Source organism: Spinacia oleracea, chromosome 1 (assembly GCF_020520425.1).
Source record: "Spinacia oleracea cultivar Varoflay chromosome 1, BTI_SOV_V1, whole genome shotgun sequence".
Classification (NCBI taxonomy): Eukaryota; Viridiplantae; Streptophyta; class Magnoliopsida; order Caryophyllales; family Amaranthaceae; genus Spinacia; species Spinacia oleracea.
This window is the reverse complement of record NC_079487.1, coordinates 99,843,411-99,864,003: the sequence shown is the minus strand read 5'-3', so window position 1 is coordinate 99,864,003 and position 20,593 is coordinate 99,843,411. Positions and strand designations below refer to the sequence as shown.

Sequence of the window (20,593 nt, the reverse complement as noted above, 5' to 3'; positions counted from 1 at the left end):
CTTAATAGGCCCGCGAGACTCAACTCCAACCCCCAGTATTTACGCAAGACACGTGTCATGATCTCAAGAAACTGTCCAAGTAAAGCCAAGCAACCGTAAATAGGGCTCAGATCCCAAGGAAAGGGGGCAATCAATTCATTCCCAGCAACCAAAACTATTATTGCTCTGCCTTCTCTCTATAAATTACTTCTCTCGCTAGCTTATACTTATTTAAGCATCGGAGGGAATATTCCTACGGGAATATTCTTGTTTTGCAGGTTGTCAGAAGTTCGGGCCAGGTCATACTTGATACCTCCGAGGAACGCGTGACACGTCAGCACCGTAAAAGATCCCACAACAACAATAATAATAATAATAATAATAATAATAATAATAATAATAATAATCTGGTCTGATCTGGTCTGTTCTGAACTTATTTTTTCTGATCTGATCCGAACTTATTTTTTCTGATCTGATCTGATCTGATCTGATTAAATCTGAAATAAGTAATAAGATCTTGAAATAAGGTGAATTAAACAGAACCTAACAATGTATGTAACATGATCGGCATCGGGGCAACCGTAAAACGCAAGGCAAGCAATCGAATATAGATGGAATCAAGGGAAGCAAAAACCTCGATTCCAATTTCCAAGTCGCTCAACCTTTTTTGTAAAAATAATAAAAAAAAAAAAAAAAAAAAAAAAATGAAACTCACGCAGTCACGTTCTACTTTCCCTTCATCTTCTTCTTCTTCTTGTTTTCTCCCCTAAACATTACATCACCACGTGCCAAGGTGTTAGCTTAAAGCAGCGACTTTAATATCTTCATCTTCTTTCTCTCTCCTTAAAACTCACATTTGGCCCTTCCTTTCACTTTAAAATCTCACTTTCTCTCTCCTCCTCACTCCCTATTCTAGTCACTTTCGGTCTACCTATTTTCTTAAAAAAGATTAAATTAAATAAAAAATGCGACGACAAACTGAAGGGTAACAAAAAAAATGAAACTCAACGACTCAGAATCGCCGTCGATTGTGGCGGCGCAATCTTCGTCAACACCGTCTTCACCATCATCTTCTCACCACCGTTCGTTTCTCGCCATCGATCTTAACGAAGTTCCTTCCCCTTCTGAAACCCTACCTTCTCCTTCTTCTTCATCTTCTACCTTTATTCTCTCTCCTACTTCGCTCGTCCGCGCTATCAACGACAACCCTCCCATTCCGGAGGGTCCACCGGCGGAGATCCCCGACGATGTGACGCCGTGCTCTGGTTGTGGTGGACCTTCGCCGGAGTTGGTTTCCGACAGATTGGTTTGTGACGGCTGTGAGCGTGGTTTTCATTTTAATTGCACTGGAGTTTTGCCGGTTGTGAGAGAGGAGTGGCTTTGTAGGTATTGTGTCGCGGAAGGGGTTGGAAGTAAGCGGTGGCGGCTTGGGAGGAAGGAGGATAGAGGTGTTAGGCTGATTGATATGAATGCTTCGCCGCCGAGTGATGGTGATGTCGAATCTCTGGCAGCCGCCGATGCTGCTGCTGCTGCTGCTGGTAGTTCTAGGTAAGTTTTTGGGTTTATGTAGTTTTTCGAGGAAATAATCATGTTTACTGCATGTGATAATGTCATAATGTGAGCTAATATGTGTAGGTTTATAATGCTACATTTTTGCCTAATATAAATGCATATTTTAGTGTATGGAAATGTCAATGTAGATAGCTGGAAACTGCCTTTGCGATCGATGTTAATGAAGAATTAAACGATTCGGTGTGTAATGGTTTGATGGGAGGGTAAGGCGAGCAATGTTTTATCGAGGGTTTGGAGAAGGGGAATAGTTAGAAAAACACATGATGAGAAAACATTAGGTGAAAATTTTGAGTAAAAGACTATGCGTCGGAGTAAGCCAAACTTGGTGAAATTGACATTGATGAAATTCGGGATGTTATATTGGTCATCTCAGGCTTGCAAGTTGTGCATTTTTGTTAATGGCGCTAGAGGATTTTTCTTTTCTCCTGCTTAATTTTATAAAATGCACACATATTATTGAAGATTATTCCATCCACAAATCATCTCATTACGCTATAGTAGGGGTTACTGATGTGACAACTAAGTCTGAACTAAATGATTAAATTGATATACAATTTTAACTATTTTGAATTTCACCTTAGCATACATTTGAACTCCTTAGCTTGTTTCATTGTAGAAATAAGTGGTTTCAAACATCTTTGTGATTGAAATTGGAGTATAAAAAGTGTTTTTGAAGTACCAGTAATTCAATATGTATGATGGCTTCAATAATCAATTGTTCCGGCTAACACAACTTTATTATGGGCTACAGTGGGTGTCGTACTGTCGTGGTGTAATTTGAACCCATGTTATAGAGTGCTTTTTTGTGGAAGTCTAGGTTGAAAATCCTTTTTTACTTGACACAACAGCTTTACTTAATTCCACATCATTATGCTAGTAGGGATACTGCAGTGAAGGGTTTTTAGGGCTGTATTTGTGGTCAAAAGTTTTTGTGCAGATCTTTGTGCTCACTAGCTAGGAAACTATTTTGTAATCTTTGATGTATTCTCTCCCCCCCCCCCTGAGTAGAGGAACATATTAATTAAAAGTGCATTGCTGCATCCAGTGCCGATACTGACTAAAGAACAAGAAGACGTAATATTAAATCTAATGAATGCTCATGAATCTTATCATGTTTGAATCTTCACTTCAGTACTGATACCTTTGATTTTACCCTTCTGTTTTTTCTTATAGAAATCTCTGTTTTGGGGGTAATACTCTCAGCGGTTATGCATCTAGTGCCCTGCTGTCATATCCCAACTTTATCTATTCGGGTAATGAATTTGGCTTTCAGAAGGCACCTACAATAGTAGCACATACAGTGAAATTGGATTTTCAAGATATTTTACATAGCAAACGATCTATGGCTAGAAGCTTTGAGGACATAAAATATCGATCTCAGTTAGGACGAAGTAGTGGCACAACATTTAAATTACCTTCTTGGAATTCAAGTGAAGTTTTGCAGTCTCTTAGAGAATTTGTTTCTGAAAGGCATGGTGTTTTAGAGGAAGGTTGGCGTGTTGAATTTAAGCAATCTAAGAATGGCTGTGAATCATATGCTGTTTATTGCGCACCAGACGGGAAGATGTTTGAAACAATGTCTGATGTTGCTAATTATGTTGGTTTAACATCTAATGGAAATCCTTTGGAGCCTGAAACAAGAAGTGATTGTGGCTCTGCATTAAGAAGGAATGGGTTGCATACACCTAAAAGAAGGAAGTTGATGAAGATTCCAGTAGGCAATGGTTTAATGGAGAACAAAGACAAATTGATGAGTGGTTTTTGTAATGTTTTCTTTTCGAATTTGCAGAAAGAGCAGTTTATGAGTAAGTCTGAAAAACGTTTAGAAGCTACGGTAGCTGCACAAGGAGAAAATGGTGTCGATGACTTTCATCACTTTCATGTAAGTTGCCGGTCCTCATGGGGTTGCTATGGTATTTTCTCTGTTTTATGATTTTATGATTCTTGTTGTGAGATAATTTGTTTGCATCTCATTTGCTTCAATGGTTAGTCAGACTTGATACTTTTCATGCTTTATGTGTGATTGTGTTTTTTTCAGGAAGGGCTTCCCCTCCAGTATGAAGATTTTTTCGTTCTTTCCTTGGGCAGGATTGATGCAAGAACATCATATCATAATGCCTGTGAGATTTGGCCTGTAGGTTATAGGTCATGTTGGCATGATAAAATTACTGGCTCCCTCTTTCTTTGCCATGTGTTGGATGGTGGTGATACCGGACCTGTTTTCAAGGTGAGGAGGTTTTCATGTTCTGCACTCCCCATTCCTTACGGGTCAACTGTTCTGCAGAGGCAAAGTGGTATCTGCTTGAATGGTCCGAGTAAAGAAGTTGGAGCGAAAACAACTCCCTTAGAAGAAGAATGTTGTATTGAGATGCTTCTCTCTGATCCTTACTTTCCACCAGAAGATGATTCTTTGTCGTGGCTTCTAAGTAGTTCAAATGAGGTTGATGGTCAGAAGGCAACCCATTCACCACTTGAAGGCCAATCGACTTCTGAAAGGTCACAAGATCTTCTTGCTCATAATTTACCTACAGGGGAGAAGATTGGTGAATTTTCAGTAGACGGCCGCTCGTCATCCGAAGTTTGGAGCATTTTATCCCAGAAACTTGTTGATGCTTGCCGCCAATTATACAAGCAGAAGGGCTCTCTGAAGTTCTTCTGCAAGCATGTAGAAGATGGCATATCATCCTTCTGCGATATCACAACTTACAAGAACAAAGATGCATTTTCTTCATTGGATAAATTTTGTAGTTTGTTGGGCTCGCTGAAAGTCCCATTGGTTGCAACAAGTGACGACGAACTTGATTTAACACTTGAAGCTCTAAAGGATTGGTTGAGTTTGGATCGTTTTGGATTAAATGTAGAATTTGTCCAAGAACTTGTTGAACAATCTCCTGATGTCCATCATTGTTCAAACTATGAAATTTTGAGGAGGAGAAATGATTGTTTGACCGTACCACTGGTTAGAAATGGGCTGTTACTCATCAACGGGAAGAGCATGGAGCAATGTCAGAAAGACAAAGTATTTAATGATTTGTACAAAAGTTACAGGACAACCGAGGAACCTACTAGCAACAATCATATTCGTCCCCCTGGGATGCATTTGGGTGCTAAGCTTCCACCTCATCGTGTTGGAGATGTTCTTCAGGTATGTCCTCAATTATTTCAAAGAAACTCGTGCTAAAATTTCTCAAGAGTTATATTTCCGTTTAGGCTATAATGAATTTCTGTATTTTTTTTGAATTTGCTTCTTACAGGTGTGGGAGTTACTACGTCGTTTTCATGAAATTCTGGGCCTGGAGCTTCTGAATTTTGATGAACTTGAGGCAGAACTCATTAGCCCTTGGTTTGAGAGTTTCTTCCTTCACGGAGCTCGAGAAAGGGATTCTCCAGGTGACCAGGCTGTATCTGCTGATGAATCCAGTATCCTCAGCGAGCATACTTCATCATCCAGTAGCGAAACTGCCCCTCCCGAGGAGAATAGATTTGTAGAGATGCAATCTGCTGCTATGAGGGAAGAGGCTGATGCCAGTTTAGCAATGTCTACTTACAGTAAGTGCACCGGCATATCATTGAGGAGGGCCCATATCTCATTGCTTGATGTGCTTGTGAGTGAGCTGCAGATAAAGGTTGCAGCAATGGTGGATCCAAGCATAGACACAGAATCCAAATCAAGACGAGGTAGAAGAAGAGATGTTGACAGCTCAATTCTTGCCATTCGACCAAAGCTTAATCTACTGCCTATCAATGATTTGACTTGGCCGGAATTAGCTCGGAGATATATTTTAGCTGCAATGTCAATGGATGGGAATCTTGATTCGACTGAAAATGGTATCCGTGAATGTGGAAGAGTCTTCCGTTGCTTACAAGGTGACGGAGGGGTCCTTTGTGGTTCTCTAGTTGGTGTAGCAGGAATCGAGGCTGATGCACTGGTAAGATTTTTGCGGATATGCCATATATTGGTTTGTTCGTTATCCTGAAAATTGTTTCCATATTATCTGTACTATGGTTTCTGGAATCTGTTTGCGCCATAGTGTTTTTATCTGTTAGTATGGATGGACAGTTTCGCGATTAAATATAGAATTATGTTACCCGCACTCTGGTACTCGTGTCTGACTCTGCTATTTTCTGACCTTTTCACAATTTTGGCCCATGTCTAAGTGTTGAGGATCCGACATGGGTACTTGAGGTCAAATGGAGAATCCGACCATAGAATCATGAGTTTGTTTATCACTTGTCCGAAGTCTTGGTAAATGGATCAACTACTTTGGCACTAGTTTTGATATTCTTAACTCTTAAGTCACTAGTCACCACTCTTTTTCCCAATACCAGTAGATGGCCTTTAGGTCCTTTAAATTGTGTTGGATTATGTTAGTTGTCATCTTGTTATGGCTTCACAATGGATCTGTAAATCCAGTGAATCAGCATTTTAGCTTCAGTAAGCTAGTCTAGGGATGGAAAATTGGCAGGGAGGGTGAGGATACCCCCTCCCCTATACTCGTACCCACCTGAATTACAATGCTCATCATCAACCCACCACCTATGGTGGCTTTATATCCAACATTCATTCTCACTCAAGTGGGTACAAATGTACATCCACTCTTTTCACCCTAGTGAATATCCAGTACGGCAGTACCTGCCTAATAACCGTTAGCCTCGTTCACTGATAAGCTCTTTTTAATTGTAAAGAAAACTCACAATTCACAAACGTAATTATTTATTTACTATTAGAAATCATTTTTTTTTTTAACTTGCTAAGAGTGCATAAAATTGTATTTGATTACAAGTCAGTCTGATCCATGGTGTAAAAACTAGCCCGAGTTAACTCGTATCGCCCGAGTTAACTAGGTTTTGGAGGCTGGCGATACGAGATATCCCGAGTTGTAAATGTGTTTTTAAAAACGGCGAGATTTGGCCGGTACAACCGATCCGAACCAATTTTGTCCGCATTAAACGTTATTAGCCTCACATCTACTCAGTTTTCAGCCAAATTCCCCATGTTTTTTACAAAAAGAAAGGGAAAAAAAGAGAGAAATGGAGAAACTCAACTGAAATAGAGTACATAACTCCAGTTTAAGATCTAAAACAAGAGAGGAGAAAGAAGGTGGAGAAAGGAATTCATTTAAGTATGTCACGTGTACGGCTTAGGGGAGAGGGATTAGGGTAGGTAGTGAGTGGGGCTCACATGGGACTTTTTTTCAATTTCAAATTCCTGCGCGACAACCGCGACACGGTCCGCAACTAACGCATCATTTCCGTTACCGAAACTCCGCGACCGATCCCACGACCGTGACCGATACCGCATTTTTTATCTATGGTCTGATCTCAGATGCAGAATTACAGATGGAGATTGTGTTCACTAATTCCAGAAAACAACCATAAAATGGAAGAGTAATTTTGAGGAAATTAGCTTTATAGTAAGCAATAAATTTAGAGGAAATATTTTGAAAGAGAAGTGAAGATTTATTTCAATTCATAATCTTCAATTACATCTCAGGCTTTTATAGCCTTTACAAATGCTGAACTGGAAGAAATATGCAGTACTAATTACTGTAAAATGACAACAGCAACAACTACTTGTGGACCGAATGCAGCTCTCTTGTTGATGCTTAGGAGAGAATCTATGGAATTATTTATTCAGCTAATCCTTTGTGTCCAATTTTCCATCTGATCATTCTTTGCACCTGCCACAATCCAGCTCAGTTCATTTTCTTTCTTTGTGTTGATCCTCTCCTTTTGTCATTTTGCTGACCTCTGCCAATAGAACACTGTTCTCTTGATCACCTCCACTTTCCTTAAATGGTATTGTACCAAAAGGGAACATTTCCTGATTTGGATGTGAGATGTTTCATGCCAAAAATACTTCCCAATCATACGAGTACAAAACCCAACTATTGATTACATAATACCATATTTTGACTTGGATAGAATGTGTGTGTGTGTGTATATATATATATATATATATATTAAAAGAGTAGGTTACAAGGCAGGGGCTGGACGAGCCGGGGATGCGATCTAACTGGAGGATATGCTTTTAAATCCACCATTACCCATACAAGTATACAACATATGGATTTTGATATCCACAGTTCCACACTCGTAGCGAGTATGACTAAACTAACGCTCATATTTTCTCCACTCAGGCAGGTGCGGTGTAGAATCCATGAAATTGTAACCACTTGTCCATCCCTAGTTTAAAAAAATTCCAGGGGTCTAATTGATTTTGTTTTTTCACACACACACACACACACACTAGCACACATTCAATAAATGCAAACGTGCATATCAAAATCAAATTATCTAATCTTCTCATTTGTGATAGATTGTGTAATTACCCGGGATGTAAAGACAAATGTCAGAAATTGTTACTATTGGACTACATTAGGATCTGTGGCGATTGGACTACATAAGAATTTTGTGACGATTGGGGTATTATTTTCAAGCAAGAAATAGGGATTCTTTTGTATGCCTAGATGAATTTTTTTGCATGCTTAGGGATCCTCTGTCTGACTTGTATCTTCTCTTGACAAGTAATTTAATATAGCTATATGTGCTGGAAGTAATTTAATCTTAATTTAATCTTTTGGTGATTGTTATTTCATCCTTTTCTCATTTGTTGTTTTCTAATGTCGGACTGAATTTTTCTGTTTCTAATTTCCCTATTTCTCTATACATGGTAATTCTTATGGGACAGAAATATAACATAATTGATTGCCAGTTGCTTGCAGAAGCCAGAAGACGGATTTATGGATGTCTAAGCAGTGAAAACGATCGCCTGATTATAGTGGAGGAGGATCCTGAACTGGTTGGTTCTTCTGGAGAGATGGGTAATGGTGATGGAACCATTCCAGATTGGGCCCAGGCCCTAGAACCTGCAAGAAAATTGCCTACAAACGTAGGAACCCGAATCAGAAAGTGTGTTTATGAGGCTTTGAGCAAGAATCCGCCAGATTGGGCAAGAAATATCCTGGAGCGTTCAATTAGCAAAGAAGTTTACAAGGGCAATGCTTCTGGACCAACTAAGGTAGTACTCATGAGCTATTATCACCATCCTTCAGAATAAGAAGATTTACTTGTGGTACTGCTTCATGTGTGAAATTTTCTTTTCTTGTCGTCTCAAATAATTGTTCTTCCATCTTTTTGTTTGTTGGATCAGTGAGGATTATAACGTTACGTTTTTTATTAGTTTGGAAAATGTAAATGCTGTGTGGAAGGATTTTCTCACTGCATAATTCACATTGGTGTCTGTGATAGCTGAAAGGAGTCCTGTTTTTGTTTTCTTGTTTAGGGTTTGGGAGGAGAAGGGGGTGGGGGTGTCGTTGCAGCATGGTAGCCGGAAGGCTTTTAGAGAGATCAGTAGTCGGCAGTTCATATAAACGCCTCTTCTAGTTTATTACTTCTTCCATTTCTAAATGCATGCAACAATTTGACTTTTGTACTATTCACATTCTAAGTTAGACTTCAAATTGTAACTAGTACATTAAAAAAATGTTATTATGTAAAACATTGTTAGATTAGGCTGCTGTGTGGAAGGATTTTCTCACTGCATAATTCACATTGGTGTCTGTGATAGCTGAAAGGAGTCCTATTTTTGTTTTTCTTGTTTAGGGTTTGGGAGGAGAAGGGGTGGGGGTGTTGTTGCAGCATGGTAGCCGGAAGGCTTTTAGAGAGATCAGTAGTGGGCAGTTCATATAAACACCTCTTCTAGTTTATTACTTCTTCCGTTTCTAAATACATGCAACAATTTGATTTTTGTACTATTCACATTCTGCGTTAGACTTCAAATTGTAAGTAGTACATTAAAAAAATGTTATTATGTAAAATGTTGTTAGATTAGTCTCAATATATATATTTTCAAATTATCAACTTTTTTAAAGTTTCTATAAATACAAATTAGTGGTGTTGATGGTCAAAGTTAGGCATTGGCAAGATGAAAGAACTAACTTCCTACCAAAATATTAAATATTTCCAAAAATTTCACAAGTTAATCATGTATTCAGAAACAGAGGAAGTATGTTTAAGTTTCATCTCTATGTTCTTGCTGGACCCCTTGGCGTTTTTCAATTTTTTTTGACACTAACTTGCCAAAAATGTGTATGAAATATTACAAAACACCAGGGTGGCGCTCAAATTATATTTTTGGTCACCTGTTTTGGATCTTTAAGTATTCAGAACGGAGGTGGCGAATCTTGACATATTGCCAAAAGGGTGTTCAAAATGTCCCAAAAAAGGTTTGTTGCCATTTGAAGCTTAATTATCGGAGGAAATTTTAAAAGGTTTATTAACCTAGTGCAAAAATGTGAATAAAAAGAACAAAAATCCGCTTGTTTGTTGACTCACCAAAACAAACCTGAAGGATCTTTCCCCACCCTCTCTCTCTCTCTCTCTCTCTCTCTCTCTCTCTCTCTCTCTCTATCTGTCTCTCTCTCTGTCTCTCTCTGTCACTCTCAGTACCCATCCTATCTATCTGGTTTTCCCCAGGATATATTTTTTGATTAATGTCTTTGGCATGGCTCCCCTAATCATTTTGGGAATAAGGGTTTGTTATTGTTGTAATGTCTCTGGCATGGCTGGTCAAAGACTGTCTCTGCCGCTTTTCTATATCCTTGTATTTTAATCATTCAATGCATTATTTGGTGTCATATATTTCATAGAATCCCAGGTCTAAGTACCTAATGATAACTCAACCTGGATGCTGCTCTTTTTCCCCCTTTGGAAACACCGAAGAGCTTACGGCCATTTAAGACCAGAGTAAAGGGATAACTGATCACTGAGGAGGGGTGGGAACACAGATAAATGCTTGGAGATTTCTGATACACTGCACCAGAAACAAAGTAAAAGTGCAGAAATCTCCAAGAAACACTATATCTATGATGAGCTTGCTTGGACTTGCTACAATTTGTTTGTGAATGGACTCAAAGGCTGGTCAGGGAGAATTTGAATGGTTAATGTCGGCTTTTCTCCTCTGAAAGTAGCTTGCTGAACTGAAATTACGGTCTGTAGACTTTGAATGATGGAAGGAGACTGCAAATAGATTTGCGGGAAATGAGGGAGGGGAAAGGAAAACCGAGGTCCAGGGGCAATCAAAATTCGGATTTTCTTGCAATGTGTTTGCTATGTGCCTATATGACAATTGTAGAGTGGGTTTTTCATTTTTTTTTGAAACAAAAACATTATCATTCTTAAATACAGACATAAGGTGCTTATATTTGTCTTTGTATGTGCAATACTCTTATCCTGTTATGTAAAATTTTTCTGAACGTCCCAAATTGCTTGCACTATGCTATACATTTTTGCCATCAGTTTTTCTTCCTTTTGTCTTTTTAATACTCTTGCTATCGTGGGCAATTGATGCCTACACATGGAAATTGTACATAGGGTGAAAAAAATGCATTTGATGTATGGAAAAATTGTAATTACTTTGACTAGTTGTCTAGCTTCATCTTGTGTGCGTTTTCCAATTTGTGTAATCATTCTGGTGACTTGTACAATCATTCTGGTGATTTGTACATATGACGAAAAAAACACATTTGATACACGGGAAGAAGTGTAATTTAGTTTGACTAGTAGTCTAGATTCATCTTGTGTGCGTTATCCAACACATGCAATCATTTTTGTTTATATGAATTGTTTTACAGATTCAATTTTTCTGCTGTTTTGGTTGCTTTTGTAAGACATGTTGAATGTTGCTTCTTGTGCTAAGTGTGCATTTAATCGTTTTACACTATCTTGTTAATATTGTACCTGCCTATTGATGCAGAAAGCTGTCCTTTCAGTGCTGGCAGAAGTTCTCAGTGAATGCTCACAACAGAAAGCTCGCAAGGAAAGGAAAAAGAAGACTGTTGTTTCTATATCTGACACTATTATGCGGAAATGTCGTATTCTTTTACGTCGTGCTGCTTCTGCTGATGAGGAAAAAATGTTCTGTAATTTGGTTGGAAGAAATTTGATCCATTCTTCTGAAAATGACGATGAAGGGATGCTTGGTTCTCCTGGAATGTTGTCTCGCCCGCTAGATTTCCGGACAATTGACTTGAGGTTGTCATTTGGGGCCTATAAGGGATCACATGGTGCGTTCCTTGAAGATGTTCAGGAGGTAATCTTCAATTAGCAAAATGTTGATTAAATGCACACTTATTCTTTCAAAACCTGTCGCTTTTTTTTAAGTTTATTGATTAGCCAATGTGACATCAATTTTTTAACCTTGGAATTTATTAGTTTCATTGTAGCGTAAGTGTAGACAGATAATCCTGTTCTGTAATGTATAACCTCATTTTGTATACAGTTTGTACAGTCATATAATTTTCGTGCTTCTTGTAAAAATATTATTGTCTGCATGATGTTATTTTACTTTGTTTTTTTAGATGAATGATGTATTTGTCCTTGTACAACAACATTAGCAAATAGAGGCTTGGTATTAAATACGAAGTATAACCTACTATTTATAGTGATGTATGTCTTGATTTAGTAAATAAATTGAAAGTGTAAGCACTGAATTGCTAATAGGATTTCAGTTCTGCAGAAATGGCTATTTTTTCCTGATATACTGTACTTGATAGAAACCTTGAATTTGCAATGATACTCCCTCCGCCCAAATTTAATCGTCATAGTTTCCTTTTTTCATCTGTCCTAATTTAAGTGTCATATTTCCTTCTATGGTATAGATTATAGACTCACTAATATTTTATTACCACTATCTTCCTGCTATCATAAAGCAAGGGTCTCACTTCTCTCATTAAAATCAAAATATTTCTCCACTGTCTCCCATTACACATTTACACCATCAAATAGATAGGCCAACATCTAATTATTGCATAAAACTCCTTGAGAATCTAATGTGGCAATTAAATTGGGATAGAGGGAATATTTTTTTGGATGACTCCCTTGTATCATTTGTATGGTTTTTCTTCTTCCCGTTCCACTTTGCCGGGTCTTGCTTCTGGCCCTCATTATATTTGTTTGCTTATGGAAAATTAAGGAATTAAGGATAATGGCAAGATGACACTAAGCATTGAGTTTCAGTACATGAATGGGACCGGGGATAAAGCTCAATATACCCTCTGTTTGGTCCTTTACTGCATCTGACTACTTTCTTCTTTCTGTAATTGCTGTTTAGATTTTTAGTATTAGTGAGATTCCCTTGATTTTTGTTTTGTAACTGACAATATCTTTGGTTATACTTAGTACGGAGTATAACTTTTGACATTACTGAAAGATTGGTGAGCAAATTGTATGGATTTATTGTTTGCTGACCATATTTGATCATGTTGGCAGCTGTACAAAAATATACGCATCGCTCACATGGAGCAGCCGGATCTGGTTCAACTGGTAGCAAAATTGTCTGAGAATTTTGAGACAATTTATGAAGAAGAGGTTTGCAAACTTTTGTATTCTGCCTGGCAGCCTCATATTCTGTTTTCTATTTAGGGGCCATGTGATGTGACTAAAGGAAAGGAAAAGGAATTGTTTGGTTAATATGAGATAAAGAAAATGATTACCATATACGTTTTTTGTTTTACATGGGGGAAAGGAGATCATCACCCTAGTTTTAGAAGGTGCGAGGTGCACCAAGGCGCACAAGTTCCTGGAGCCCATGCGCAAGGCGAAGGCGCCCACCTTTCATAGGCTAGACACACAATTTATTTTTTTGTTTTAAATTTTTTGTGGAACTTATTTTCTGTAAAAAAATGAAAATTGTACTTGCTGTTATAAAGGGGTAAAATAGTAATTACGGTAAAATTAAAAGCCTTTTTGAGGAAAAAAAGCAGAAAATTTGGGGAAGCGAATGGGGAAGGTTTACATGATTTTTTAGATACTGGCTCTTTATTTGAGATCTGAGAAGAAGAGGGCTTACACCTTGCTTGAAACAACTACTTCATAGTAAAAAAAAAAGGAGTTTACATGTCCAGTCGATGTTCGACTAAAATAGACAAGAAAAAGAAGGTAAATAATTTGGGGTTTTCTCTCTCCTCTTGTCATTATAGTAAATTCCAACCGTTGGAGAGCCATTAAACACGAGCGATTTTTGCTTTAAAAAATAGTTACATGTCAGCAAATTGGTGTCTTATACCGTAAGGCACACACCTTTTGTAGGTGCTTGCGCCTGTCACGGCTAAGGCTCTAAGACCTGCGCCTCACTTGCCCTTGTGCCTAGGCGCGTCCAAGGGGCGCTTTTTAAAACTAAGATCATCACATTCCCAACGTCTTGTCAGATATCCCTCAACACATATTGACTTCCTCCACCTATGTCCGAATACTCATGTCGCACATGAGTACGTGTCCAACTCGGCTATTTTGTTGTATTTTTTCTATGATTTTGGCCTAAAATGAAGTGCCGAAGTGTGTATGTCCATCAAAAATCCGAGTAACATAGTCCTCCATTACGTGTCCAACTCGGCTATTTTGTTGTATTTTTTCTATGATTTTGGCCTAAAATGAAGTGCCGAAGTGTGTATGTCCATCAAAAGTCCGAGTAACATAGTCCTCCATTCAACGTTAAACTTCCTCCTTACTTGTAAGTGTTGGCTTTAGACTTTATAGGCAAATTAGGGTTGGAGTTAATGGACCAAGGCTCCTGATCGTGAAGCTTGGTTCCGTTATTTGACCATCAAAAGGTTGGATCTTCCCATTATTGACACAAATTTTCGAATTCAACCTACAATCTAGGTAGATATGCTCCCTGTCTCTATCTCATGGAGAACCTGTTGTCTATAGTGTGGCCCGACTCTGGAGCTTCTTTCATATTTGGTCAAATTTCAAGTTTGATGAAGCTGGATGGTGTGTATTGCAGTTGTTAGAACCGGTAGAGAATTGAAGCCTATGTTCAGGGAATGCCTGTTTAGGATTTGGTGGTGTTGGATGCTATCATGCTACTAAGGGGCAGTGGTAGAGGTGAAGGTAATAAAGCGGTGTTGACGTCGACTGTAGGAGATTGATACTTATGAAGTTATGAAGGTGAGTGTAGGGGAGTAGGGATGGTCTTGTTGGAGGAGTGCTGGAGCTGGTGGTTTTAGGGCTGGGTTGTAGTTGTCGTGGACTTGTGGGAGTAGGGTGGCAGACTCCAACTAGGTACTAGATTGGTGTCTCATGATTCTTTATTTGGGGGCAAACAAAAATTTTAGGGAGAGGTGGGGCACAGAATCATAACATGATTTGGGGTAAAGTCATTAAGCAAAGGGGTAAAAAGGATGAATGAAAAAACTTAACTGAACTCTTGCAGAGGGACACAGAAATCTTGGTTTCCTTTCCCTTTCCTGGCAGGCCTTTCATTCCCTTTATTATGCACTCTGCGTGTCTTTATTTTGGATTAATTTTTGCTTAAGATTTCGGGGTCTTTGCAGGTTGTTTCTCTTGTTGACAAACTTAGAGAGTATTCGGAAATGGAACAGATAAGCCCTGATGCAAAGAAGGAGATTGAAGATATTCTTGCCTCCACGAGCGATATTCCTAAAGCTCCATGGGATGAGGGTGTCTGCAAAGTCTGTGGCATTGATAAAGATGATGATAGTGTTCTTCTGTGTGATACTTGTGATGCAGAGTACCACACTTACTGCCTGAACCCTCCTCTTGCTAGAATCCCCGAAGGTAATTGGTATTGCCCCTCTTGTGTTTCTGGGGTAAATATGTTAAAGGACACTTCTAAAGGTGTTCAGTTCATTGGCCAACGACACCGGAGAAAAAATCACGGGGAAGGAATACGTAATCACTTGGATGAGCTTGCTCAATTAGCTGCTGTAATAGAACAGAAGGAATACTGGGACTTCAGTGTGGACGAGGTTTGTTATAGCATTTCAATACTCTCCTGTGCTTTTCACATTCTTATTCTTATCCTTTGAATTAAGTTTGCCCCATGTATTTAGTTTTACTTGATTTGTGTAGTAGTAAAAAGACAACTTGAAGGTAATTTTAGTATCTCCGAGCAACCTTTGTGCTCACTTGCTTGCGGAATTTGGTTAATATGGCAGTTTTTACAAGCTAATTATTGTTTGTTTTTTTAAAAAATTATTGTTTATTTGTAGTAGAACTTTTGCCAGCTGCCCCTTCTAAATGTCTAATGCTCAATTGAAATTTGTATCTACCTAGTTACTATTAAATGGAAAAAGACGGAGGTATGTGGGAAAAAAAACCATGTTTACAAGAGGCGTTCAAACCAAAATCTGAAAAGACAATGGGCCTATATGTCGCCCTTAGATACTTTAAATGCCTTCAAGTAACTGGATTAGTTTTTTTATCTGGGAAAAAAATGGACCTGAAAGACCGATTTTAGTGTGGACGAGCTATCATAAGTTCCTTTGATTCTGCTCCCTCTATTCCTGAATTGCTCAGTTTGGCTTTCATGCTCTTTCATTTGGCATATAAAAAGGTACATAACGCTTTCATAAGATCATAATTTGTTAATTTTCAATTTATTAATACAATAATATTAAAGGTCAAAATTTAGCTTGACCTTTCAAGACAAATTCTATTGTGTTTTAGGTAACAGTTATTTTTCTTTCTTTTGTGCTGCCTTTGGGGTGAGTGTCAGGAATCCGTGGTATCAGGTTTGAAAGCTACCTCCTTGCTAAGTTTGAATTTCTCACCAATGGAAGAAGGGATAAAATTCTAGCAAAGAAAATTGATGCAAGAAGAGGCATAAACTACATTCTGTGTCATCTTCTACATATAGCTGTCATATTGGTTTCTATGAGTTAGATGTGATTTCAAATTGTTGACTTGTTAAATTCTCTGTCGAGAATGCTGTATGTTGAGCTAAATGATTGTAAGTAGCTTTAGCTTGGTGGGGTTGAAACTAAAAATTTCAGATTTTTGTTCTGACAGACCTTCCCCTTTTTATGCAGAGAATTTTGCTGCTTAAGTTTTTGTCTGATGAGGTTCTTAATTCAATTCTAGTTCGTCAACACCTAGAGCAATGTTTTGAAACATCTAATGATCTGCAGCAGAAGTTGCGGTTGCTATATTCAGAGCTGAAAAATCTGAAGTTACGGGAAGATATACTGGCTACAACAGCTACAAAACTTGGTCCAAGTGTTCCTATTGTGGCCGGAGATGCTAATTCTGAGGGGAAACTTGGTTCAGTAGCTAACCATAGCATTTCCACAGAGCTTCAGCATCCTTTAACTGAAAGAATTGACTGCATTCCTTCAGTCTCTGATACTGTTCCTCAAGCGAAAAGGGATGCTGGTGCTTTGCATTCCAACAGTTTCAAGAAACGTGAAAATGTTAACCACTTGGAGAAAATCAATTATAGTGACAGTCAAGTTAAGCAGCCTGTAGATTGTGAAGGTCAAGTGAAAGATGTTGCCGAGGCAGTGACTGAAGGAAGTGCCTCCCTTGAAAATCACGACCTTCACGAGCGGTCATCTAAACGTCACAAAAGCTCACCATTACAGGATTGTTCTGTTTCAAATGTTGTGCCTGAAACTAGTGGAATGGACAGTGAATCTTCTTGCCAAGGTAAAACACATGAGCATAGCATGCCAGATGTCTCTGCTGTTTGCAGATCTGAAGATTTGCACGGAGTTTCTGTTACTTCGGGTCTTGTGAACACTGGGGCTGCTGAAACTGCCTCTTGTTCTAGTTTAAATGAGTTGCAACCTTCCAATCTGGAGCTAAATTCTGTACAAAAAGAGCTGTCTGTCCTGCAACAGACAATTGCAAATGCAGAATCACAGCTTTTAAAGTTCTCTACACGAATGGAATTTCTGGGCAGCGATTCTTTTGGTCGATTGTATTGGGCATCAGTCCAGCATGGTGCATATCCTTGGGTCATTGTTGATGGTACGATGGCCTTACAACCTAGAACGCAGCCTGCGGGTCAGGCAAATACGAGGTCTGATGGTTTCTTTCATAGTCATTTGAGTATGGAGGGTTCAAGTGCTGCTTGTCCATTTGTTTATGGGCGTGATTGTTCTCGTCCAATTTGCTCACAATGGGTCTATTATCAATCTGAGGAGGAAATCAAGGAATTAGTGAAGTCATTTAAACTCAACAACCCAAAAGAAAGAGAACTGAGGGATTCTATTCTGAATTGGCAAAAGCTGAGATGTCATGAGTTGCATCAAACTGGAAAACAAGATAAGATTTCTTTTTCTCTTTCAATATCTGCAGAAGAAAATGAAATGCCTGGTCCACTTGTCACAAGAGCAGATACTCTGCTTGAGCGTAACTATGGACCTTTCTGTCAGGCAGAGAAAATGGAAGATGGGAAGAAACGACTGAGGCGATCAAGAGGTACCAATGATGAAAAATTGTATAGATGTAGATGTTTTGAACCCATATGGCTTTCCAGACACCATTGTCTCTCTTGCCATAGAACCTTTTACACCTCAGAGGAACTTGAAAATCATAACAGCGGCAAGTGCAAATCAAGTTCAACAGTCCCTGGGAAGAGAAAAGAGAGTGAACCTGTTGTGGATGGTATCATGAGAAAACTTGAAACTCAACAGCATTTTTCCAAGGCAACTGATAGAGTTCAAGCATCAAAAAAGACAGATTCTGATCTGTCAATATACTTAAAATATCAAAATGAGGGTTTAAAATGTCCTCACAAATTGGAAGAAGTTAGTTCCAAGTTTGTTACAAATGACTCGATCAGAGAGTTGGTGCGTGGAATAGGATTAATAGGATCAGAAGGGGTGCCATCTTTTGTCTCAGCTATGTCTTCTTGTTTGAGTGATCCAACTTTGAGGATATCAAAACAGGATTTTGCTGCAAATGTTGATCAATGCAAGATACCTGAACAGACAGTCGGCCAAAGTGACCAGTTTACAGGTAAAAGCTGTGTTGGTAATGTGGTTGATCCTGGTGTTCAGAGGTTTCTTCCCAAAAAACATGATGAGAATTTAAAACCTGGCATGTTATTACCAGGGATCCCTCGTGAAAGATCGAAGAAATTTCTTGCGAGTAATTTCGCATCATCCACCATAACAGATCCATACTGTTTGGTGCCAGAGTGTTCTTTGAAGCCTGTGGTTGGCAGAGATGCTCAAATTCTAAGACAACTTAAAATTTGCTTACTTGACATGGAAGCTGTGTTATCTGAAGAAGCAATTAGGCCATCAAAGGTTCATCCAGAAAAAAGGCGAGCCTGGCATGCATTTGTAAAGACAGCGGAAACTATATTTGAGGTTTGTTTTCAGATTTAAATGTTCTCTTAAACCTAAATCCCCCTGGCTGCATCACCTTTGATCACTTATGGCCTGCATAATTGTTTTGTCTGTAGTAGAAATGTGATAATGATATTCCCTCCGTCCTAAAGTAATTTTACATTTGTTTTCGGCACATATATTAAGAATAGTTGTTCATAGTTGATGAAGAATTTGGCATTGGATAGAGAAGAAAAAATAAAAGAAATTGTTGTGCTGTAGAGGAGTAGAGTTTTGATGCGAGTAGAGGATAAAAAAAGTAACATTTACTACAAAATGGAAATGCCTCTTTTACAAACAATAATTTGCCTGCAACTTATGTTACCCACAAAATGCTATATAATGCCACGTCCTACATAAGCTGCTACATAGTTCCGCGGTTTAAATATATATTTAGCTTATTTGATCAAGGATATTAATTTGAGTTGGATAAACCTTTTTCAGATGGTTCAGGCGTCAATTATACTCGAGGATATGATAAAGACAGAGTACTTGAAAAATGAAAGATGGTATTGGTCATCGCTTTCTGCAGCTGCAAAAACCTCGACATTATCTTCACTTGCTCTGCGTATATATGCTTTGGACAATGCCATTGTTTATGAGAAAACTGTATCTGATCTAACATGTGTTGGGAGTTTGAAGCCCAGTACTGATGTAGATCAGCAATCACCGTCTAATTTGGATTCATCGGAGAAATCCAAGCAGAGTAGAAGATCTAGTAGGAGGAAGAAGGATGCCGAGGGTTGACAGTCGTGAGATGTTTATGCTTGGCGTAAATTTTCCATAAAATTTGGATTCCAGTTAGTTGAAGTGGATGACAGCAATCTAGTCATGTAGACAATCATCTTCCCTGATCATGTTTGCTCCATAGTAATGAGCTGAACGCCATAGTACGGAGCCATGGCATCTGTGTAACTGTGTTTGCTGTCCGTCTTTAAAGTACTTCAGGCTAATATACTAACTTGGATTCTAGGGGAAAGAACTAAGTTCCCCGCAGAGAGGAGGTAATGCGTCAAATTTTAACTATTGCTGCAGCTTCTTGATTTGAAATGGGAAGTGGGTACCTTTTCCTCAAGGTGTATGTCTTTATTGAGCGACATTGATATATGTAAATCAGAAAGCATGTAAAGATAGTGTAGGAATAGAAATGTATAAATAACAGTCCTTAGCAGAATTAGTCAATTGTTCATTTTTTTAACAGCACAAATTGCCCCATCTCACCAAGGAAAATATATTTCTTCCAAGTTTATAGTTGTTCTCTTTAGACAGATTAAAATTGATACTCCCTCCGTGCCCAAAGAGTTGCATTTTTCACTTCATTAAGGGAGCATTTAGGCCGACATGTGTTGTTACAAGGTATGCTCATTTATTGTCCTTGCACACGAATATAGTAAGATCTCTCTTATGTGAATTCACTGTCTGACTTAGGCATTAGAGGGACTGTTGTCGAATCTACCCCCAAGGGCAGTTAACACACTTGTGTGTAAGTATATGCGAGCCCAAAGCACTATTCAAGCACCGTCTTCTCCACATTAAGACGCTCAAAATTCTTTCCCAAATGCTCGGTTTTGGGTCAGAAAGTTACGGATTTTCTCTTCCAACACAATTAAAATAATTGGATCATCATTTGTACAACTCCAGATATGGCCCAAATAGTGAAGGGAGTCCGGTTTGAGTTCGGTTTTAAACAACGTTTCGTATATGGTTCAAAAGCTTGTTTGAGGAGCTATCCAACAACGTTTTGTATATGGTTCAAGAGTTTATGGATGGAAGATGTCATGAGTTTGGTTTTGGTTATGCCAGACTTGTTTGACTTTTTAACGAACCATGTTATTGCAACATTCACGAAATGTTATGAATATATGGTTTGTTCGTCAAGAGATCCCATGTTCACATGTGTT

The 20,593-nt window shown here is 38.6% G+C and overlaps 1 protein-coding gene across 2 annotated transcripts; it reads left to right on the top strand.

The window, feature by feature from the left end:
• The first annotated feature begins 760 nt into the window (after positions 1-760).
• On the top strand, positions 761-19,936 carry LOC110805468 (methyl-CpG-binding domain-containing protein 9). Of its 2 annotated transcripts, XM_022011077.2 has the most exons (11): positions 761-1,527; positions 2,725-3,433; positions 3,590-4,696; positions 4,806-5,480; positions 8,267-8,572; positions 11,309-11,644; positions 12,823-12,921; positions 14,889-15,323; positions 16,386-18,318; positions 18,415-18,674; positions 19,137-19,936. In XM_022011077.2, the coding sequence occupies exons 1-11, from the start codon at positions 977-979 to the stop codon at positions 19,437-19,439; spliced, it is 6,714 nt and encodes a 2,237-aa protein (XP_021866769.2). In that variant the 5' UTR covers positions 761-976; the 3' UTR covers positions 19,440-19,936. The 2 variants fall into 2 exon arrangements, with proteins under 2 accessions (XP_021866769.2, XP_021866768.2); XM_022011076.2 differs by having other exon boundaries at positions 762-1,527; positions 16,386-18,674.
• Positions 19,937-20,593: the final 657 nt, after the last annotated feature.